This window comes from Ovis aries, chromosome 24 (genome assembly GCF_016772045.2).
Source record: "Ovis aries strain OAR_USU_Benz2616 breed Rambouillet chromosome 24, ARS-UI_Ramb_v3.0, whole genome shotgun sequence".
Lineage (NCBI taxonomy): Eukaryota > Metazoa > Chordata > Mammalia > Artiodactyla > Bovidae > Ovis > Ovis aries.
In genome coordinates, this window is record NC_056077.1 from 25,295,765 (window position 1) to 25,319,505 (window position 23,741).

The 23,741-nt window shown below is 51.4% G+C and overlaps 1 protein-coding gene across 3 annotated transcripts; it reads left to right on the top strand.

Annotated features, from left to right (window-relative positions):
• The first annotated feature begins 852 nt into the window (after nucleotides 1–852).
• KDM8 (lysine demethylase 8) lies at nucleotides 853–22,308 on the top strand. Of its 3 annotated transcripts, none has more exons than XM_060406210.1 (9): nucleotides 853–2,847; nucleotides 2,932–4,084; nucleotides 11,952–12,447; nucleotides 13,642–13,808; nucleotides 14,848–14,980; nucleotides 16,917–16,961; nucleotides 20,222–20,371; nucleotides 21,164–21,256; nucleotides 21,332–22,308. In XM_060406210.1, the coding sequence occupies exons 3-9, from the start codon at nucleotides 11,980–11,982 to the stop codon at nucleotides 21,494–21,496; spliced, it is 1,221 nt and encodes a 406-aa protein (XP_060262193.1). In that variant the 5' UTR covers nucleotides 853–2,847; nucleotides 2,932–4,084; nucleotides 11,952–11,979; the 3' UTR covers nucleotides 21,497–22,308. The 3 variants fall into 3 exon arrangements, with proteins under 3 accessions (XP_060262193.1, XP_042095909.1, XP_004020903.1); XM_042239975.2 differs by having other exon boundaries at nucleotides 853–959; XM_004020854.6 differs by lacking the exon at nucleotides 2,932–4,084 and having other exon boundaries at nucleotides 853–959.
• The last annotated feature ends 1,433 nt before the right edge of the window (nucleotides 22,309–23,741 follow it).

The window sequence follows — 23,741 nt, forward strand, 5'->3', positions numbered from 1 at the left end:
TATGAGCCAAACTCTCAGCGCTTCCAACGGCCTGGTCCTTTAAGGTCATAGGGTGAATGATCAAAACCAGACGCCCTGGGGTGATGCTCACACCACCCAACATCAAGGCAGCAGGGGCAGAAGTGAAGGCTCTGACCCCCTGCATGCCACTCCACACTGACACCCTGGTCCTCCTCACTTCTACAGGCCATGGATGCAGGACTTGGGGGTGAACTTTGAAAAGTCAGCATCTGCGACTTTCCTAAAGTACAAATATTTGGCCACTTTATTTCACTGAACCTTGATTCTGCTGTTGTTCAGTTGCTCAGTAGTGCCCAACTCTTTGCAAGACCATGAACTGCAGCACACCAGGATTCCCTGTCCTTCACCATCTCCCGGAGCTTGGTCAAACTCATGTCCATCCAGTCGGTGATGCCATCCAACCATCTCATCCTCTGTCACTCCCTTTTCCTCCTGCCTTCAATCTTTCCCAGCATCAGGGTCTTTTCTAATGAGCCGGTTCTTCGCATCAGGTGGCCCAAGTACTGGAGCTTCAGCTTCAGCATCGGTCCTTCTAATGAATATTGAGGATTGATTTCCTTTAGGATGGACTGGTTTACCTTGATTCATCTCTCTGAAAAAAGAGGACTGACTGACAAAATGTGGGTGAGAAACTGCTTTGTATACGGTACCGTTACAGAGGTAATCGCACATGTCCCCATTCCACAGAGGAGAAACCAAGGGAAAGGCCCAACAACCCTAGGCCACAGCTCCACCCTCCCGCCTTTAAAATCGGGCGGGGCGGGGCCACGGCATCGATCACTCGGCGCTTCGCTAGGCATGCCTTGGTGGGCAATCGAGCTGCAAGTGATCGATACCCAGGCAAGCTTCTGACTACTCGGAGGGCCGGAGCGTTCGGTTTTCAAAGGACAAGTCGTCGCCGGCCTCCGGCGTGTCGATACCGTCCAAATCTGAGCCAGGTAGGTGAGCAACTCGAGAGGAGTGAACAGCTCTGGCTCCTTAGAAACGGAGGCCGGACTAAGGGGGAGGACTGCGCAGGCGTCGGATGTAGAGGGAAAGCGGGCAGGGACCGTCTCGCGCGTGCGCCTTGGAAAGCCCGAAGCAGCCCTTCAAAGCCCGAAACTCAGCGAGGCCTTGGGGAGGGGAAAACCAGGGCGGCGCATGCGCTCTGAGAACGCAGTTTAGCGGGTCGACTCTCCGAAGCCGCCGAGGAGAGGGCCTAGGTTCCGCGCATGCGTAGTGCTCCCCTTATGCCAGGTATTGCTTTTTGCGCTTGCGTGCGACCAGGCTGTTGTGCGCTTGCGCCGTTTTTGGTGTCTGATTGGTTCGTAGCTCACTTGCCCGGTAGCTCAGCAGGTAAAGAATCAGCCTACAATGCAGGAGAGACCCGGGTTCGATTCCTAGGTCGGGAAGATTCCCCTGGAGAAGGGATAGGCTACCCACTCCAGTATTCTTGGGCTTCCCTTGGTGGCTCAGCTGGTAAAGAATTCGCCAGCAATGGGGGAGACCTGGCTTCAGTCCCTGGGTTGGGAAGATCCGTTGGAGCGGAAGGGAAAGGTACCCCACTGCAGTATTCTGGCCTGGAGAATTCCATGGACTGTAGAGTCCATGGGGTCGCAAAGAGTCGGACACGACTGAGCAACTTTCACTGATGCGACTCGAAGGCCCCTGCGCTTCCCAGTGTTTGTACCGGCAGGTGCATGCCGCCCATCTCTGCCTGGCCAGTTACCTTTGTTGTCGGTCTGGAACTAGGAAGACTGAGCAGGCTTGAACCATCGGGCCCCGAATGCAGACCGAGGGAAATAAAAGTCCCGGGAGAGGTGCTGGGAAGGGAAAAGGTGTGAAATCTCCCGGTAGAGGCATGGTGGGGATACATAGAGCCGGTCCAGCCCACCTGTCCTGGAGGACCCGATGGGGCCTGTGCATGTGGCCGCCTGGAGGAAGCGGGTGGCTGACTCAACAGGGGTTAACTCTGAGCATAGATGTCGCATTATGCGCCCTCGGAATCCAGCAAAGATAAGTCGTGGTGCTTAGCAGGGTTAGAGCAAGTCAGGGCAGGTGTTGGGATCACACCAGCAGGCTCCACCCCAAGCCTTTCTGCACTTTACAGAACTGAGCAGCCTGTTCCCAGAAAGCTAGATTGAAGCTGATATATTCCGAGAAGCACTTCAGAGCCTTAAAGATAATTTAAGAGAATTCTGGGATGGCTGCAGTGGCTTCCAGAAGGCTTTATGTTAGAGCTGACAGGAACCCACTTGGGTTGTTGTCTAACAGCCAGCCAGACACCACTTTCCAATGATGTACTCCATCTGGATGTGAATTCATGAAGCTCAGGACCCGAGTTAGGCCATTGGTTGTGTACAGCCTGTACTTGGCTCCTTGGTGTTTTATGTGACCAGCAAGAAGCTGTTTTGAAGTTCACTTTAGAGTGGCCTGTACAGCCAAGACTAAAGTCACTGTGAGAAGCTAGCTCATATAGTCTTTTTCCAACAAGCCCCCCAGCACCACCCCCACCTTTTCAAGATTATTTCATATGCCAGCAAACAGACCTTTATGTAAGAAGTCAAGTCAGTCCACTGAGAAGAGCAGTTCTATGCAGCCAGTACCTGACCTTCCCATGAAAGCTGTCTTACATGGAGAGGCCAGTACAGACAGGTGGTGCTCTGGGAGGTCAGTTTACAAAGCTAGGACACAGGAACATTCTTTGGAAGGTTCGTTCATTTAATACAACCTTTTATAAAAGACAGTTCACCTCTACCCTCACCGCTTTCGAAAAACAGCCATCTGTAACCAACAAGACATCTTTTAAGGCCAATGCCAGTTAATCCCAGGGAGACTGACTTTAAGGTGAGTTTAGAAGGCCACTCGGGCTTTTTTGTTTTTTGTTTTGTTTTGTTTTGTTTTTTTCACTCGGGCTTTTTTGTATGGCAGCATTCAGGAAACTGAGATCATGGCATCTGGTCACATCACTTCATGGCAAATAGATGGGGAAACAGTGGAAACAGTGACAGACTTCATTTTCTTGGGCTCCAAAATCACTGCCGATGGTGACTGCAGCCATGAAGTTAAAAGACGCTTGCTGCTTGGAAGAAAAGTTATGACCAACCTAGACAGCTTCTTAAAAAGCAGAGACATTACTTTGCCAACAAAGGTCCATCTAGTCAAAGCTATGGTGTTTTCAGTAGTCATGTATGGATGTGAGAGTTGGACTATAAAGAAAGATAAATGCTGAAAAATTGATGCTTTTGAAACGTGGTGTTGGAGAAGACTCTTGAGAGTCCCTTGGACAGCAAGGAGATTCAACCAGTCCATCCTAGAGGAAATCAGTCCTGAATATTCATTGGAAGGACTGATGCTGAAGCTGAAACTCCAATACTTTGGCTACCTGATGCAAAGAACTGACTCATTTGAAAAGACCCTGATGCTGGGAAAGATTGAAGGCAGGAGGAGAAGGGGATGACAGAGAATGAGCTGGTTGGATAGCATCACAGACTCAGTGGACATTAGTTTGGGAGTTGGTGATGGACAGGGAGGCCTGGCATGCTGCAGTCCATGGGATCGCAAAGAGTCAGACACGACTGAGAGACTGAACTGAACTGAACTGATGATTTGGGGGACTGTGGGTCTCAATTTGCCTGGAATAATGCCAGTTTATGACTTGTCCCTGAAAGTTACTTCCAGTATTCAGAACTTCTGGTATTTGACTTGTGTAAGGTGAAATTCCTACATGCAGAAATGACAGTCCCAAGCAGTAAAGAACAGAGAAAGTGATGAAAATAAACAATTTTGAAAGAGAAAAATAAATGTATATTTTACCAAGCTTAGGCTTATAAATAAAAGGGTTATATACATAGCATCCTGCTTCCCAGGTGAAGAAACCACCTACCCGTGCAGGAGACATGGGAGCCTTAGGTTTGACCTCTGGGTCGGAAAGATCCCCTGGAGTAGGAAATGGCAACCCATTCCAGTATTCTTGCCTGGGACATTCCACAAACAGAGGAGCCTGGTAGACTACAGTCCATGAGGTCACAAGAGTTGAACATGACTGAGCAACTCAGCACTGCCTGGCATCCTGGTTTGTATGGTAAATTCTGTGGTTAACCGACCTATAGCTAATTACCAGAGGCTGTTTGTGCAACACGCGTGTCCCTTTTATGTGGAGCTCTTGGTCAGGTGTGGGGGGTGGGCAGATGGGCAGTGTAAAGGCCAGTCCACAGTCCCACTCTGAAAGATTGTTCATACAGTTTACCCTGATTCCCTCCTCTGGAAGGCCCCCTTCATTTACTACAACCTTTTATTAAAAAGGAAATTCAGTGAGGAACTCTGGGAAGCAAATCAGCAAAGCCAGGCCATGAGGCTATTCAGGCTGATACCTTTCTCCAGAAAATTGCTTGGTAACAGTTGTCAAGAAACCTTACTGTCAGACCAATGGGGAATGCTGGAAGCCTGATCTGTAAAGCCTGGATGTGAGGCCTGAATGAGCTTCCCAGTGGTGCTACTGGTAAAGAGCCTGCCTGCCAGTGCAGGAGATGTGAGAGATGCCTGTATGATCGCTGGGTCGGGAAGATCCCCTGGAGGAGGGCATGGCAACCCACACTGTGGGTTGCCTGGAGAATCCCATGGACAGAGGAGCCTGGAGGGCTATGGTCCATGGGGTCGCAAAGAGTCGGACAGGCCTGAAGCGACTTGATGCACACATACGCACGCACACGGATGGTGGCCAGCATGGCACCTCACTGTGGCTGCCACGTGGTGCCCTCGTAAGGCTCTCTGGGAGGCTAGTGTTTAAGGTCAGTCATGAGACCTGCAGGGCCATTTCAGTGGCTCATACAGAGGCAACCTGTAAAACCATTTTGAAAACGAACTCGGCTCTCCTGAAGCCCCCACTCTGAAAGGCTGTGTCGTGCGGTGTCAGCACAAGATCCTGAAGGCCTGGTTGTAAGACATTTGCTGAGGAACTCTGGATTCAAAGTAAATTCCTCTGGCTGTTTCATGTGGCCAAGAGGAGGCTGTTTTTCACAACCGTCTTGAGGCCCTCCCTCTCAGAAGGGTGGTCCATATGGCCATCCACCTGAGGCTCTCCCGCGACCAGTTGGCAAAGCAGCCATTCAGCCACCTTTCATTTGTATTTATGAAAACCAAATGCAAGACCACCTTGGGAAGCCATTTTGCAAAGCAGCACATAAGGGCACCTTGAAGGCTGGTTTTGTCAGGCTTTTGTGAGCTCTGCGACATCACCTGGGGAGGCCGGTTTGCAAAGGTTAAAATTCTGCATCCCAGGGAACTAGTTTGTAGGTCATTTGAAACCCTCTAGGAGGCTATTTAATAAGGCCACAAGAGACCAATTTACAGAGCTGGTACATAGGCCCAGTAGAAGCCGTTTTTCCATTAAGGCAAATAAGTGGTCTTCTGGGAGACCTTTTTATAGACCTTTGTGAGAAGCCAGAATATGAGGCCTCTGAGGTCTTTGCACACCCAAGATGAGATTTTTCAAATACCGCTTAAGGAGCTCAGACCAGTGCTGTGTGACAACCTAGAGGGGTGGGATGGGGGTTCAAGAGGGAGGGGACATATGTATACCTGTGGCTGATTGATGTTGCTGTATGGCAGTGAAAGGCGCTCAGTCCTGTCTGACTCTTTGCAACCCCATGGACTATAGAGTCCATGGTATTCTCCAGGCCAGAATACTGGAGTGGGTAGCCTATCCATTCTCCAGGGGATCTTCCCGAGCCAGGAATCGAACCAGGGTCTCCTGCATAGCTGGTGGATTCTTTACCAACTGAGCTATCAGGGAAGCCTCGCTGTATGATAGAAACTAGCCCAATATTGTAAAGCAATTATCCTTCAATCAAAAGCAAATAAAAATGTTTTAAATATGGAAAGCAGAAAAGAAAGAAGAAAATTAAAATTACTCATGTTTTGCCACTTGAAAAAAAATTGCTTTATAAGACTTACATGAGACACTCAGGGAGATGAGCCCTGAGGCCACCCAGTTGGTGGGTCCACGTGCTCTTCTGCATGTGGCTGGTGGATAAGACCACCCGCGCTGGAAGGCTGCACTGTGAAACTTTTCTAAGGTTGCTATTAACGAGGCCAACGCAAGGTATTTAAGAATCTTCTAGGAGCTGGAGACAGGAATCATCCTGGCACGCTTGGGCAGACCACTCAGGCTGTCTGAGTCCTGTCATGCAGTAAGCCAGCTGGGAAGGATAACCACTGTGAACCAAGGCCTGAGCTGGGACCCAGAGCTCCAAAAGCTGACACAGTCCTTATGCCTGAACACAAAGCGTGTTCTGGGTACACACTGCCACTTGCTATAAAGTTTTGGACAAATTGCTTATTTTCTCAAATCTCACTTCACTTACCTGTAAAACCTCACATTGTAGAGTTGCGAGGGATATGTTAGATAATGTACACAAAGCAGGCAGCATTGGAGACTCCCTGGCGATCCAGAGGCTCAGACTCGGCGCTTTCACTGTAGGAGCGCGGTTCAGTCTTAGCTGGGGAGCTAAGATCTGCAAGCTGCGTGATAAGGCCCAAGAGACAGACAAAGCCTGGGGCATTGACGTGGCACAGAGGAAAAGGGCATGGAGGTTGACCAGAAGTTTTAAGTCCTGTCTCTGTGCCCTTGATTGACTGTGGTGTTTTGGTTGAGTCACTTCATTTTTTCTCCTGGACTTTAGTTTCCTCATCAGCGAAATAGGAGGATGGGGTTTCAGGGGAAATGACCACATACATCCCTGTTCACTTCCCAATATTGTGAGGAGCAAAATTAGACAGGGATGCTAGGGAAACCATAATAGACTGCTCTTACTTTTGGACAGGACCAGGATGAGGTCCCTCAAACACAGTAACAAGTGGGAAGGGCTTGCCCTTCTCTTCTGGGAAGTGATAGGATTTTCTCATCTGCAGAATGAGGATAATAATAATTCCTCAGAGTTTTCTTCAGAGTTAACCTAGGGAATTCCCCGGCGGCCCAGTGGTTAGGATCCTGTGCTTCCATCACAGGGGCCATGGGGTCAATCCCTGGCCTGGGAACCAAGATCCCACATGCGGCATGGTGCGGCCAAAAAGAAAAATGGAATTAACCCAGCTGTCTGGCTTCACCATGTGTTGGCTCGTGGTCTTGCGGCTCTGTTCCCTCACCTATAGGATCACAGATTGGGGGACTAGACCGAGGTTTGGGTTTTTCTTTTTGTTTAATATTTATTTATGTTGGCTGTGCTAAGTTGTCCTTGCTGTGTGCGGGCTTTCCCTAGCTGCAGAGAGCAGGGGTTACCCTCTTGGGTTAATCCCAAGCAGTGCTTGGGATTCTCATTCAGGTGGCGTCTCTTGTTGCGGAGGATGGTTTCTAGAGCACAGGTTCATAGTTGTGATGTACAGGCTTAGTTGCCCCGAGGCATGGGGGATCTTCACGGACCAGGGATCGAACTGGTGTCCCCTGCACTGGCAGGTGGATTCTTAACCACTGGACCACCAGGGAAGTCCTGCCTGAGTTTGAAATTTCTGCTCCACCTCTTAAACTAGCTGAATTGCTTCGGGAAGTCGTTTAACTTCTCTGCTGTAGCTTCCTTATCTGTAAGATGGAGGTGATAATACTTTCCTCAGAGTTTCTGTAAGAGCTGAGTGTATATAAAGTACTTGGAGCATTCCTGGCTTACAGTAAACACTTCATGTACGTTATCAGCTTTGTAGGGTCATCATTTGGGGGAGGGAATGAGGCAATTCATATCATACTCTTATGGATTCTACCTGCTGAATACAAATATTCCTGAGCTGGTGGGGAGTGAGCTGGAATGGGGCCCGGAAATAGGAATGGCTTGCCTGGCACACCTTCAGGGGCCGTATCTCTAGCATCCTGCACACAAGTTTGCTTCTCTGTCTACTGCTGACCTCTTCACACACATTAGGGCCGAAGGGAGCCATGTCTGTCTTCCTGTTCTCTCGGAGTTATAGATAGAGTCCCAACGTGTCCAGGAAATCTCATAGAAGTGCTTACTATCTTCTGTTGTTCTGTCACTAAATCATGTCTGACTCTTTGTGACCGCATGGACTGCAGCACACCAGGCCTCCCTGTCCCTCACTATCTCCCGGAGTTTGCCCCAAGTTCATGTCCATTGAGTTGGTGATGCTGTCCGACCATCTCATCCTCTCCCGCTGTCTTCTCCTTTTGCCTTATTATCTGTGGCGTATTCCATGGACAGAGGAGCCTGTATGCATGGATAGTAGCCTGCCAGGCTCCTCTGTCCATGGAATTCGCCAGTCACGAATACTGGAGTGGGTTACCATTTCCTACTCCACTAAGCACCTGTGGTTGTTGGGAAAATTCAGTTCCTGGAGGGCTGTTGGATTCCAGGAGGGCCCTCAGTTCCTAGTTTGCTGTTGTTCTAAGCCACCCTGAGTTCTTTGTCATACGGGCCCCTACGGCAGGGCCACTTGCTCATCAGTGCATGCAAACCAAGAAGGCAGTAGAGAGAGTCTGCCAGCAAGATGAATGTTCCAGTCTTATGGAACCTGATTCCAGAAATGACATCTCATCTCTTAGGCCAAAAAGAATAGCTTCACATGGCTCAGATGGTAAAGAATCTGCCTGCAATGCAGGAGACTTGGATTCCATCCCTTGGTTAGAAAGATCCCTTGGAGAAGGGAACAGCTATCCACTCCAGTATTCTTGGAGAATTCTATGGACAGAGGAGCCTGGCAGGCCACAGTCCATGGAGTCACAAAGAGTCATACATGACCGAGAGACCAACACACTTAACACACACCAAACCTACACAGCTGTTGGTTGCAGGCATGTATTGATAGTTCTCTATTGTTGATGTAACTAATTATTGCAAACTTGTTGACTTAAAACAATAAGAATTTATTAGCTTACAGTTCTGTAGGCCAAAAGTGCAACATGGAATCAAAATCAAGGTCGCAGGAGGGCTTCATCCTCTTCTGAAGGCTCTAGGGGAGAATCTGTTTCCTTGCCTTTTCCACCATCTAGAGACTGCCCGCGCTCCCTGGCTTGGGACTCCCTCCATCTTCAGAGCAACACTGCATCTCTTTGACAGTTCGCAGTCACATTCCCCTCTGACCCTTGCTTTGGCCAGGAACGATCATGTCAAGGACTTCAGTGTTAGGTTGGGCCCAGCCAGATAACTCAGGGTAATCCCTTATTCTTAGTCACATATGCAAAGTCCCTTTTGCCATGTTAGGTAACATCCTCACAGGTTCTGGGGTTTAGGATGTGGACATCTTTGGGGGACATTATTCTGCCTACCACTCAAATTACAGGTCCTGCCCATACTCAAGAGAAGGGGGATTAGATGGGGGATTGATAGTAGCAAGCAAGGATCACTGGGCTCTCTTCCACCAGAGGGTGACTGGCTTTCTTCCCTCACAAGAAGTGAAGCATCTGATGGGGCTTTATCACAAGCAAGTCTTCATTTTTGCCTTCACCATCCACCAGTGGCTCCTGAGTGTGAAGGGTTCTTTCATTATGAACCTCAGAAACCAACCCTGGCTGACATAAGCAAGAGGAAATTTCTTGGCAGGCTTTCGGAGCCCATGGAATAGACAAAAAGCTGGAGAACTGGACTTGGAAAAGACAAGAGCTAAAATGGTTCTGCATCCTAGGACTAGTAGGCCGTGAGTACGAGACCCTAGCAAGAACGGTCTGGTCCAGAAGCTGCCACTAGGAAGAATGAAATGGCAGCTGCCTCTGGTCTAGCTGATCTCCTTAAAGTTTACATCCAAAAGGGGCAACTCATTGACTAGCGTGGGTCACATACCCACCCCTTGGCAACATCCCACCACACTGAACTCAGGGGGCATGAAGGAATCTCTCAAAAGGAAGTGGAGATGTGTTGTTAAGAAAGAGAAAAGATTTCAAGCCACCGATACTCAACAAATGCCCCCTGTGTTCTCTGCCTCTCTTTCCTCAGCACCAGAAGGAAGTTACTGATCAGTCAGTTCAGTTCAGTTCAGTTCAGTCGCTCAGTCGTGTCAGGGCAGGGTAACTGTTACAGCAAGCATCAACACTGCAGTGGCGAAACACACGTTTATTTTTTGCACACGAAGCATTCCGGCCTGCACATTCCTGGTTAGGGGGCTGTCTTGTGGCTCTGCCATCCCCTGGGGCCTCAGAGTCCTTCCCTTCCAGTCAGTGGGTAGGGGTAGTGTGGAGGTTCGTATAGGAAGTGTTTATGGACCAGGCCTGGACCCTTCCATGCCCCGTTCCATGCATTAGCTGGAACATGGTGTCATGCTCACATCTAACTGCAACTGAGACAGAGAAATGGGGTCTAACTGTGTGCCCAGGAAGAAGATGGAATGGACTGTGGTGAACTTTAAGCCAGAGTTTGTTTTTGTAAATCAGGTTTCATTGGGACACACCATACCCATTTGTGTACACGCTGTGTAAAGCTGCTTTCATGCTACCGTAACAGAGCAGCAGCAACAGTGACTGTATGGCCGGCAAAGCCTAAACTGTTTGAAATCTAGCCCTTCACAGGTAAAGTTTGTTGACCCAGCAGTCTCTGCAAAAGCATGACGGTCCCTATTTCTTAGTTTCAAATGTGATAGGGATATGACAGCTGTTAGTGTAACACCTACAACCTGTGTGCGTGCTCAGTCGCATCCAACTCTTTGCAACCCCATGGACTGTAGCCCACCAGGCTTTTCTGTCCTTCGGATTTCCCAGGCAAGAATAGTGGAGTGGGGTGCCCTTGCCTTCTCCAGGAGATCTCAGCCCAGGGATCGAACCAGCATCCTTTGTGTCTCCTGCATTGGCAGGCAGATTCTCTACCACCGAGCCACCTGGGAAGCCATCACCTACAACATAGTAGTGCAAATAGATAACCATAAGTGTGAGCAGTATACTAGTCACTTATTAGTAGTTTTTCCTGGAGACCGGCCTGCCATCTGTGTATAATGTCCAGGCTAAAATTACTAAAGGCATCAACTGTGATAAACCTTTTTGTATAGGATTTATGTATTTCCGGGTTTCTTCCTGAGACGGTTAAGGTAACATTCCTTCAGTAGTCTGAATTTAGTGCCCACTATGAGCTTGACTGCAAGACACTCAAGGGCCATTCAAACCCAAAACACTGTCAGTGAATCTTGGCTGGCTTCACATAGGGGATCATTTAAGTTGGGCCTTAAAGGTGGGATAGGAGTTTGCCAGAGAGGAGGGGTGTTGGAGGCATTCCAGACAAGGACAGTTGTTCCTCTCTGAACAAACATGGGTCTAGTGACCACTGCGTGCCTAGTATTATGCCAGGCCCTGAAGATACAGTGGTGACCCCAAATAGACGGGGACCCTGCCCTCACAGGAAAAGACCAGTGCTGAAGAATCAGTGCAGATAAGATGTACATTACACGGGACAAGTAGGGAAGCCTTGGGAACCTGTAGGGGACCAGGTCTGTGTATGGTCTCTAGATCTCTTTATCTAGGAAAATTCTTTTTATATATTGGGTTGGCCAAAAAGTTCATTTGGGTTTTTGAAAAATCTCAGTGGTTGACATTCTGGCCACTGGATGTCATCACAGACCTAGCTTTGAAGAAAGCTTATTTTTTGAAAATATAGAACCACAGGTATATAGGCATAGAACATGTTTTGCTGTAACTTATTTTTCCCCGTGTGTGCATGCTAAGTCGCTTCAGTCGTGTCTGGCTCTTTGCAACCCTGCAACCCTGCCAGGTTCCTCTGTCCATGGGATTCTCCAGGGAAGAATACTGGAGTGAGTTGCCATGCCCTCCTCCAGGGGATCTTCCCAACCCAGGGATCAAACCCATGTCTCTGACATCTCCCGCATTGGCAGGTGGGTTCTTTACCACTAGCGCCACCTGGGAAACCCATCTATATATCTATATATCTATATAGATGGGCTTGTTTTATATACATAAATATTTTTCTATATGTATATATTTGTTTGTTCATATATATGTTTTTTCCCTCTAGCACCCATTAGACTGAGCTGCCTGGCCCGATGGCAGGGCCCAGCGCGCTCTGGGAGGCCCTCCAGGCCCTCCTGCCCCGCACCAAAGAGGAGCTGAAGCTGGAACTGGGAGAGAAGGTGGAGGGCAGCGTGGTGATGCTGCTGCAGGAAGCCGCCGAGCTCTTCCACGGGGGCCAGCGGCGCAAGTGTCTGCAGACCTGCGAGGTGCTCCTGGACTACTCCTGGGAGAAGCTCAACACGGGGCCCTGGCAGCACGTGGACAAGGACTGGCGGCGGGTGTACGCCTTCGGCTGCCTCCTGAAAGCCGTGTGTCTGTGCGAGCCGCCCGGGGACGCCGCCTCCGTGGCCGCCGCCCTGAAAGCCTGCGACATGGGCCTGCTGATGGGGGCGGCCATCCTCGGAGACATCCTCCTCAAAGTCGCTGCTGTCCTCCAGAAGCACCTGCTGTCCGGAAAGAGGCCTGCCCCCGGCCCGAGCCAGGAGCTGCCGGGCACAAAGGCATGGGGGTGGGGTGGGGGGCGGGGTCGGGGCAGCCAGTGGCCACGCCCAACAAAAATGCATCAGCCCTATTTTCCTAGAAGACAGGGGTCAGCTCTCCCCTGGGGGGAAGCCCCCTGGTGTTCTGACCCCTGTTGAAAAATGGCATCTGCATCAATTTGGAAACAGAGCAAGCTCTTTCCTCAACTTTTCTTTTTTTTTTTTCAGCTTGTGCAAAAGCCATGCTCCTGGGGGAGAGTGGGAGGGTGGGAGCTTTGTGGCTCCTGAGAAAAAGGACTCAGAGGGTTGGTGTGGCCAAGCCCTATTTCCAACAGGAGCCTGTCTCGTTCAACTTCTTCCTGGCCCCTGGGTGGAAGTGTCACCAACTTTTCTGGCTGACTCTGTCTCTGTGGCCGAGTTTGAGATGCTACAACTTGTGTGACTGATTGGTCCTGCCCTTTAGATCCTTGCCTGTGTCCTCACGGGCTTCCCTGGTGACCCAGTGGTAAAGAATCTGCCTGCAATGTGGGAGACCTGGGCTAGATCCCTGGGCTGGGAAGATCCCCTGGAGACGGGAATGGCACCCCACTCCAGTATTCTTGCCTGGAGAATTTCATGGACAGAGGAGTCTGGCAGGCTTTAGTCGTGGAGCTGCAAAGAGTCGGACACAACTGAGTGCTTAACACTTGTGTCCTCGCTGGTGTTTACCCCACAGATCCTTGGGGTGGTGGCCAGTCGCTCAGTCGTGTCCAAACTGCAACTCCATGGACTGCAGCACGCCAGGCTTCCCTGTCCTTCACCATCTCCCAGAGTTTGCTCAAACTCATGTCCATTGAGTCGGTTGATGCCATCAAACCATCTCATCCTCTGTTACCCTCCTCTCCTCCTGCCTTCAGTCTTTCCTAGCATCAGGGTCTTTTCCAGTGAGTCAGCTCTTCCCATCAAGTGGACAGAGTATTGGAGCTTCAGCTTCAGCATCAGTCCTTCCAATGATATTCAGGGTTGATATCCTTTAGGATGGACTGGTTTGATCTCCTTGTAGTCCAGGGGAACTCTTAGGAGTCTTCTCCAGCTCCACAGTAATACTGATAAAGGTTCACTGTTACTATTGTTACTAAGTACATCTCCACTCTCCTAGCATTGATGCAAATTCCTGGTGAAATGCCTCAAATTCTGACCTTTCTGTGGTTGTTGCCATCTTGCTTTTCTGAACAGAAAGCGAGGAATGACCACATGCCGATTCCAGATGTGATGACAGAAAGAACAGTGCCCCGGCTTCACTGTCCATCCCTCCAGTATTTCAAGAAGCACTTTTTGGTTCCAGGGAGGCCTGTGATTTTGGAAGGCGTGGCCAACCACTGGCCGTGCATGAAGAAGTGGAGGTGGGTGTCTGCTGAGGGCTGTAGTGTTCCTCTTCCTAAATTAGGATCCCCAAAGATGCCCAAATTTCTCTTCCCATGGTCCCCCAAGAGAATACAGCCTCATAGATGCTTAACTGCCAATTAAGTGAGACGGACTGCTGAGGGGTTAAACCTACATTGAAGGCACCGTCCTCTGAAGCAGTGCCAGAGGTTATAAGGTCCTTACCGGCTGCAGTCTGTTTGCCCTAAGCAGTTTTTCATGAGTACATCATGGCAGTCCAGTGTTAAGTGTATTTATGCCATTTTGCAGGATCTCAGGAATTCTGTGAACTTTCTCAGGGGTCCCCGAGGCTTGAAAGTAGAAATAAGAACCCAAGACAGCCCCACCCCCTCTCCACGGGCTCCTGGGTTTGCTGTCTCCTCATGGCTGCTTTGAGTCCCTCCCCAGGTTCATGGTGGAGGCATCAGATCAGGCAGCTGGATGGTGGCCTGGAAACGAGGAGGCGTGTCTCAGCCAGGTGACAGAGCCAGCCTGAGTCTTGGCGGTGGCTTTGTGGGAGTAATCGTTTTCCCTGACATGGGATGGGCACTGTCGTCACCTGCATTTTACAGATGAGGAACAAGGGCTCAGAGAGGTGAAGAAACTTGCCATGGGTCCCCTGGTGGGTGACAGGCAGGGCTGGACATGGCACCCGGCCACCAGAGCTGAGGACTCACCAGGCACCTCACCACCCTGTACTGTCCGCCACTGGCCCAAATAAGGTCTCTCTGCTTGTGACAAGGCATGCGAGAGAGAAGTTAGGAGGCTAGGCCAGCTGGAAAACAGAGCTGCCCAACAAGAACCAGATTCATCGGTTTTATCTGCAAACAGCTGCCCAGTGCCAGGCGGGCAAGTGACCTCACCTCTTTGCACCTGCATCTCCTCTGCAGTGAAGTGGGGTCTCCCTCCACCTTGTGAGCTTTTGTGCCAATGAAAGGAGCCCAGTGTGAAGCACGATTAGCAGGGCGCCCAGCAGGTCTTAGCATAACGATGGCAATGCTGACCCCGTCTTCCGAATAGTCTAGAGTACATCCAGGAAGTCGCTGGCTGCCGCACTGTCCCCGTAGAGGTCGGGTCCAGGTACACGGACGAGGGGTGGTCCCAGACGCTCATGACGGTCAACGAGTTCATCAGCAAGTACATCAGGAATGAGGTGTGTTATTCGACTCCGGCCCCCTAATACTCCAGAGGGAGGGAACACATTACATGTGTGGGCAGAATGACTTCCATATGTCACCAGGGGAGGTTTTGGAGGAGTCAAGAAACCATACTTGAAGGGCCTGTGGTCAGTAGGCTGGCCAGTGCAAGGAAGGCAGGATGTATGGGTCCCCATTTCAGGTCCTTTTGTTTTTTGGAGGGTTTTAATTATTTATTTTTGGGTTGCAATTCAGTGCTTTTTGGTATATTTACAAGATGGTGCAACCATCACCGATTTGTAATTCCAGAACATTCTCATCACCCTAAAAAACCCCACACTCATGAGTAGTCACTTCCTGTATCTCCTCCCCACCTATCCCCGGGCAGCCATGAATCTGCTTTCTGTTTCTGTGGATTTGCCACTTCTGGATATTTCACATAGTTGGAATCACACAATATGTGACCTTCTGTGTCTGGCTTCCTTCATTTAGCATAATGTTTTCAAGGATCATCTCTGTCACAGCACGTACCTGTTTATGGCCAAATAGTATCCCTTTGACGGATAGCCCACGTCTTGTTTATCCATTCCTCAGTGGATGGCCATTTGGGTTGTGTCCACTTTTCAGCTAGTATGAGAAATGCTATGAACATTTTTGTGTGGACATGTGATTCCACTTTTAGGTCTATATGCAGAGAGGGATTGCTGGAGCAGGTGGCCACGCTGTGTGTAACCTTTTGAGGAACTGCCAGATTGTCTTCCATTTTGTCATTTCTTAACAGGGAGGACCTTGGTGTCTTCCTCTTCCTGATACCTGTTGGCCGCTCTGGCTGCTGTTGGGGTCAGGGGTGCCCAGCGTTGTATCTAACCTGCCCCCATCTGACCCTTGCAGAAGCCTTCAGGCATACTCAGAGAATCCCTCAGCATCCAGGAGCCCGGTCTGAAAAGCACTGATCTTTTCTTTCTTCTGCTTGGCAGAATTTTTCACAAAATGATCATCTCCTGTGTGGTCAGAGATGTGGGAAAGTGGGCGCTCCCATTAACGGCTGGTGAGGACATAAATGATGTAGTGTTGGGAAAACAACCTGGCAGAAGCTGTTAAGATCTAAAATGTGTGTAATGCATGTGCTCCTTGACCGCACTGTTCTACTTTTGGAGGCATATAAACAGAAGGACCAGAGCATTCGGCTGTTTGGGCTTCCCAGGTGGCACTAGTGGTAAAGAACCGCCTGTCAATGCAGGAGACATAAAGGACGTGGGTTGGGAAGATCCCCTGGAGAAGGGCATGGCATCCCACTCCAGTATTCTTGCCTCAAGAATCCCATGGACAGAGGAGCCTGGCAGGCTACAGCCCATGGGGTCGCAAAGAGTCGGACATGACTGAAGCGACTCAGCACGCACACTCGCGTGCATTCAGCTGCTTACTGAAACACCATGGTAGAACCACGTGAATGTCTACCAGCTGGGGGACGGTTGAATGGATAATGATGCATTATCTCTAAAACATGCATCCATCAAAAGAATGAGTCACATATGCATGTATCGACTGGAAGAGATAGTCACGATGTATCATTAAATTGAAAAGCAGACTTCAAAGTAATGCATATTGTATGATTCCATTTTTATTTTAAAAAATCTTTATGTGTGCGCAGCCCCTTCACATTTCATGGAAAGTGAGCCCCGGGGCTCCGGGTGACTTACTCAGGCCCACCTCTTTAGCACAGGCAGTACCAGACCCTGAGTGCCCCCATCAGCCCATTCCTGCTGGCTGGCAAGGGATGACATTGGCCCTGGGCTCAAGAGGAGGGGGTCCAAGGGGGATGAAGAGGAGGGCCCTTGGGTGGTTGCCATGGGCAGGATGCTGAGAGCCAGCTGAACTGGCAGCTCCAGGGACCTCTCTGTCACAACTAACAGGGCTTCCTGTGTCCCTTCTGGTTTTTCTCCCGTGGAGCAGCCGAAGGACATCGGGTACCTTGCTCAGCACCAGCTCTTTGACCAGGTGAGTCAGACCACGCCCCTCCATCCTTCACCCTCTCACCTTCTCCCACCTCCCTCTGGGGCACTAGCCCCAGGGGGCAGGAAAGGGGTAGTAACCTCAGTTGCCTCCTCCTGGTTCTGCCTCCTGCTCTGAGTAGGGAGGCACACTCACCTGATGCCCTTCTCACCAGCAGGCAGCAGGGGGCAGGCCAGGCCCCGGGACTGGGTTGAGGGAAGAGGAGGCCACCTCCGGGTGGCCCCCAGGGGATGGAATGGGAAACCCAAATGTGGTCAGAACTCCCAGAACTGGTTCTGGGAGCCAGGTGAGGGTGGCAGGCTCCAACCTGACCCAGAACAAGTGAGTTCATGCTGATCTTGACCCCTAGCCCCAGTTGGGACTCTGCCAGCCTCTGGGAGCTGCAGGTCCAAAGTTACAGCGGGGAGGCGGCGATGGGGCCAGGAGAGCTATGGTCTCCTGCCTAGGCCTCCCCATGTGAGGACTCATGGGTCCTTTCCCCATCCTCTCTTGCTAAATGAGGAAAAGGGGGATTTGAGTTGATCAGGCCTCTGCTGTGTGATCTCAAGAGACTGGCCTGTCCCATCCCCTGGCCTCAGTCGTACCAGGGCTCAGCCCTCAGCTTGGCTCCCTGTCCTGGAGCAGCTAGTTGCCATTTGACTAGAATACGAGGAAGCACATTGGGGAGAAGGCAAAAACATGATTGTTTTTAAGATGGACAAAGGCGTTGAAGCCGTTTTTGTCTTAGGCCCCCAGAGGTGTGTTTTCTCCTCTGTTGTTCCAACTACCATGGGGACAGTCTGAGCAACCAGAGCCCTGGGGCCGCCATGCAGCACAGAAGGGATGTCTGGCTGGCTTCTGCACGGCTTCTGGGGCCTTCTCCACCAAGCTCAAGGTCTCCCACCCAAAACCTTTTGCCCCAAAACCTCTTACTGACTTTCCTCCCAGTGACCCCATGTTTCAGAATATTTTGTGCTAGGCCTGCCTTCAAGTCTCAGCCCCACCTGGGACAGTTTCTCCTCTTACGGTCTCTGAATCCTTGGCCCGTGCCCCCAGTTACATCATCTGGCCAACCAATCACCTCTCAGGAATCCTGATGGTGTCATCAGGAACCAGTCAGCTTCCCAGCATCCCACAGGGCCAGGGTCTGGTGTAATCCCAGCCAGAAACTGTGTGGTGTGACGATGAGCCTGGCGGGGGAGAAGCAGGTGCTTCTCAGAGGCCTTGGGGATCCTACATGTAGCTTGAGGACCCCCCTCACCCACAGGACAAGGCACCTCAGGTCATGAACTTCTGCGTCAACCCAAAGCAGTGGACACAGCAGCTTTTTTACGAGCAAAACAGCCCCAGCTCCCGGCAGGGAGAGCATTCCAGCCTTCCCTAGCGGTGTGTGCGCTAAAGGAATGGCCAGTCGCCTGCAGACGTCCCTTCAGGCCTGGAGAGCTCGCTCTGAAGATCCCTGATTAAACTAGCAGAGTGGGTCCCCTTTGCAGCATCTGGGGGACCAAACTTGATTCTGTGTTTAATTTCCCAGAGTCCCGGAGCACTTGCCAGTATGGCAGGCAGTCTTGTCAGTTGGGGTTCGGCAGGGCTACGGTAGATTGGCCTTGTTTGGAAAGAACCAGAGTCTCAGAGGAAACCACTCACACTGGCTGAAACCACTTCCTGACCAGACCTGTAGAGGCAGCTCCGGCCCCTCCCTCTGGGCGATGGATTCCGCGCCAGCCCTGGCCGTGGAGCCCCAGCTGCATGCTGTCTGGTCGGAAAGTAGGGTGGGTGTGGGGGATAGGAAGACATGAGAGGGCTGCACGAGGGTACTTGCTGTTTTAAAGTACAGACAGTCCCCAAATGATGATGATTCCACTTTATGGTCATACCAAAGCGATAGGCATTCAGTAGAAACTGTAGTTTGGATTTTGAACCGTGCTCTTTTCCTGGACTTAGTGGTATGTTTACCATACTATGTGATGCTGGGCTGAGTCTCCCGGTCCCTCAATGCAGTCCATCACACAGTCACACCAGTAAGCACTGGATACACTTCAGCCACTCTGGACCTGGATAACATTCTGGTTTTCACTTTCAGTACGGGATCCAATAAATTGGGTGATATCTGTCAACACTCCATTATAAAATAGACTTTGTGTTTGATGCTTTTGCCCAGCTGTAGGCTAATGAAAGTGTTCTGAGCACGTTTAAGCCAGGCTAGGCTCAGCTATGATGTTCTGTTTTCAGCTTCTGATATTTTCAAACTACCATGGGCTTATTGGGATGCAACCCCACCATAAGCTGAGGGAGAATCATCTCATTAGAGATGTTCACTGATGATGCTGGGGCAGGTGAGCCCACCTACCTCCTCGTGCAACCTTGTCTGCCTGCCCCCCACCTGCCCCGGAGTCCCAACTTCACTCCTCCTGGAGGACACCCCCACCCCAGGACACCTCCACACAAAGGCACAGCACAGGCTCACTTCCAACTGGGTCAAGGTCTGCACAGCTTTAAGACTTCCACATATGACCACTTGATGCCACCAGCAGCCTGGCATGGGGCTGCCCACATTACCACATCCTCAGCACCACTGGGTGTTATCACTTTTTCAGTCTTTGCTAATTTGATTAGTAGGAAATGATGACAGTTTTTAATTTGGATTTCTTTGCTGATGGGACTGAAAGCCTTTTTATGTATGATCTGATTTTTGTCCTTTGCTTATTTGTGTAACTTATACATATTGGGATCCTTATTATTTTATATGAATGCTCTACATTAACCTTCATTTACCACAGTTCAGATATTTTCCATTTTATTGGAATACACTTATTTTATATTAATATACTTATTTTCATTTACCTTAAATGTACTGATTGTGATTGCTTTACCATCAGTAAATTTTGGAAAAACCTTCCTCTCCAGAGATTTGATAAATAAATACTTAGTCTCATCTTTTTTCTTTGACTTTCTAAAATGTTGTGATAGATTTAGAAAATGGTAAGCTGGTTTATTTTTAAGACAAAGTAGGGTTGTCAGGTTTTTTAAAAAAGGAAATAAAGATAAAATGCATGTGACATGGAAAGAAATCTGAAAATTATAACCCTTCCCTAGTAATTATATATTTACTTTTAAAAATTGATTTAAAATTCCTATGCAGTAAAATGTGGCTAGCGTCATATTACACAAGAAGACAGTATTGGCCTTCTGCTTAAGAGTCAGTTGACATCTAGGCTGCTGAGTTGCACAGGCCTGGCCTTAACCCGCCTCATATGCTCTGTCAGATCCCCGAGCTGAAGCAGGACATCAGCATCCCCGATTACTGCTGCCTGGGCGACGGGGAGGAAGAGGAGATCACCATCAATGCCTGGTTCGGCCCACAAGGCACCGTCTCCCCACTCCACCAGGATCCCCAGCAGAACTTCCTAGCCCAGGTTGGAGCCGCTCAGAACCTTGGCCTTCCCCTTCCTTCTGGCCCAGCCACACATTATCCATGTTTAAACACCAAGGAGATGAACCACAGACAGGGGCATGGACCAAAGTGAAACCAGAGACTCAGTACCGGGCCTCAGGGAGGGGAGGGGCTGCTTCCAGACTCCTGTATCGTCTGGGATCCCATTGGATGCCTCACACAGGCAGAACAGGGCCGGGTGCCATCTCAGCATGGGGCAAGTGCCCCAACGGCTGCCGCCCCCCTGCCATCCATCAGAGCCAGGTCAAATACAAGGAAGCTGCTCAGCCAGTGGGTGGTTTTCCTGGGACACAGACAGGGGAGCCTGCGTGTGTTATAAGGGAAGGGGCGTGGCAGGGAGCGGGGACATCTGTTATAAAACCTTCCATCATAGGCAGAGAGGTTTGACAAGCCAGAGTGTCCTTCCAGTCCAGGGCCCATTCCCCGCCCGGGATGCGACAGAGAGGCTGGAAGCCCGACCACCTGGCGTGAACACAGCTGTCCCCTCTCAGCTTTGTGAACGTGGGCAGCTCAGCCTCTCTGTGCCTGCATTGTTGGGGGGGATGATAAACCACCTTGGAGGGTCATGGCGAGGATTAGCCAACACACACAAAGCACTTCAACAGCAGTGGCCACAGCCAAGTGCCTTCTGATGGTTTGGGACAGCAGCAAATGCACTCGACCTAACGCGTCTGCTGGGAGTGGGGCAGGCTGGCAGGGAGGGCGTGCGCGGGGACAGCGGGCACCTGCTCATGGAAGGGTCTCTTCCTTGCAGGTGATGGGCAGGAAGTACATCCGGTTGTACTCCCCGCAGGAGTCGGAGGCGCTGTACCCCCACGACACACACCTTCTTCACAACACGAGCCAGGTGGGCCTGGGGGCCCCGGTGGGACCCCCACCCTGTCTCTTGAGACCAGACAGGTAACTCCCTTCACTTTCTCAGGTTGACGTGGAGAATCCCGACCTGGAGAAGTTCCCCAGGTTTGCTGAGGCCCCCTTCTTGTCCTGCGTCCTGTCCCCGGGCGAGGTCCTCTTCATCCCAGCGAAGCATTGGCATTACGTGAGGGCCCTGGACCTGAGCTTCTCCGTCAGCTTCTGGTGGTCGTAGCTGAGAGCAGGGGGCCGGGCACACAGAACGTGCTCATGGTCACACACATCCTTCACACTGTGCCCGGCCCAGGGACCAACTGCCTGAGGACACCTTCGTCAGAGACACGTAGGCCCAGGGGTGGCCCGGCTGCTGTGGGTGGCGGAGGCAGGCAGGCAGGCCCCCAGGAGGACAGTCCAGGTCCTCAACCCACATGGAAGCTCCTGGGCTCCGAGCTGGGCTGCCTGGATTCAGGCCAGGGGCCCATCGCTGAACTCCTGTGTGGTTTGGGGCAGGCAACTCTGCTGTGCACGTCTCCGTCTGGAACACAGGGCAGCGCTGGTCCTCGCCACAGAAGGCTCCAGGGATGGGCACGGGCGGAGCTGTGCTGCAGACCTCAGCTGCTGTCACCAGGCCGCATCATTAGTCTGGTTGTTAACACCATTCCGTGTTGACTGGTCCGTCAGGACAGCCACAGCCTGCGGGCTCTAGAGCACAGTGGCCGTGGCCCGGTCACGGGGCGGGGGGACCCTCAGTGTCTTGCTCAGCTCAGGCCTCTGCTGGGTGGTGAGGAGTCTGGGGTGGTTTCTGTCTTTGTTACCCAAGTGTAACCTGCCTTCAGAGAAGTGCTCACCCCCGCTCGCTTGGTGGATTTTCCACTCTGCACACCCCCGACCAGTTTCCAGTCAAAAAAGAGAACATCTGGTAGGCCCCCCTCCTGCGCCTTGCTGTCTCCATTACCCAGGGGTCACTACTCTCCAAAGAGGGTTTTAGGTCAGGAGAGACCCAGGCTTCAGACTTCACATAAACACATTTGTTTCATTTGTATAAAACATGGTTGGTTTTCTTCTGAGTTTGGACCAGGTGAGGATGCTGGGGACGGGGGTATCACAGACCTACAGGAAGAGCTGCAGAGGAAGCTCGGGGCCAGGCCTCCACCCACCAGGCCTCCTTCCCTCCCTGCCACGCACGCCTGCTGGTCTGGCCTTGGTTTCTGTCTCTCCTCTCTTGCAGGTGGGTAGCTTTCTCCCCTGGGGAAGATGGCCCCAGCAGGTCAACTCCAGATCCCTGCACCTTGACCCACAGCTCAGAAACCCCAGGGAGGGTTCTGACCAGTGGGCCTGGGACCTGGGCCCACCCAGGGGCGACGCCAGGATGCCAGGGTGGCCGCTCTGATTGGTGAGGCCCGTCTCGCAAGCCTGCCCCTGAACCCCCCTCCAGTTACTGGGAGACGCAGGGATAGAAAGCATTGATGGGCAGCCAAAACTAGCTCCTAATGTCCTCTGTAATCAGGCCAAGGAATTTGAACCTCACCATGTGGGTCTTGGGGCTTCAGAGTTTTGAGCAGAGAGACCTTAAGAATAGGTCCTAGAGGAAGCTGCCTCTTGGCCAGGAAGAAGAGGGGCTGATGGTCAAAGCTGTAGGGAGGTCGAGGGGCTGATTCTGAGTAAGCTGGCGCCAGGGCCCTGTCCTGATAGACGGGGAAACGAGAGCCATTTAGAAAGGAACCGGGGGCTCTGAGCAGGTGCTCATGAGGTCGTTTATCCCCTACCTGGCAATGTCAATAGTTATTTACCTGATTTTTCATATGAAGAATTTATAGTAAATAACACCACTGAAGGTAGTGAGGCGTAAAACAGGAGAGCCACCGTGTCCACAGGCTCACCACCAGTGAGGAGCCTGGCCACCAGGCCGCAGACGAGCTGTTGCTCCAGAGCTGCCCATGGAGCCCTCACCCCTCCCCGGCTCCAGCTCCCACGGCGGCCCAGGCCTGCTCTGAGCCGCGGATGACGGACGAGGAGCGGGTCATCTGGGCTCTGGTTCTGAAGTTAGGGACTAGGGGAATGTTCTTTAGAACATACCGCAGCCTGGCCGCCTGAGCAGATGTCCCTGGTCAGATGGGGCTGTCACAGTAGACATCTGAGTAGAAGCCTGACGGACCTGGAATCCGGAACTGACAGACTTGAGGAAGGTGCTCCCCCCAGCAGGGGCAGGGGCCCTGAGGCAGGAACACCTTAGTGAGGAAGGGGCCCGCGCAGTGCTGGAGAGGGCGTGTGGGGTCAGCAGGGCCTGGATGGTCCCAGGACAGGAGGGACAAGGTCTGCTGGAGCTGCCCTGTGAGAACAGAAGGGGGAGGCTCGAGAGCAGATGAGCAGTGAGTGTCCCTGGTCCAGTGACCCCTGGGGTGACACGGTCAGGGTACCAGTGGGAGCGCTGGGCAGTGGAGGACAGGCTGTGCTGGGGGACAGGTGGAGGGGTCACAGGG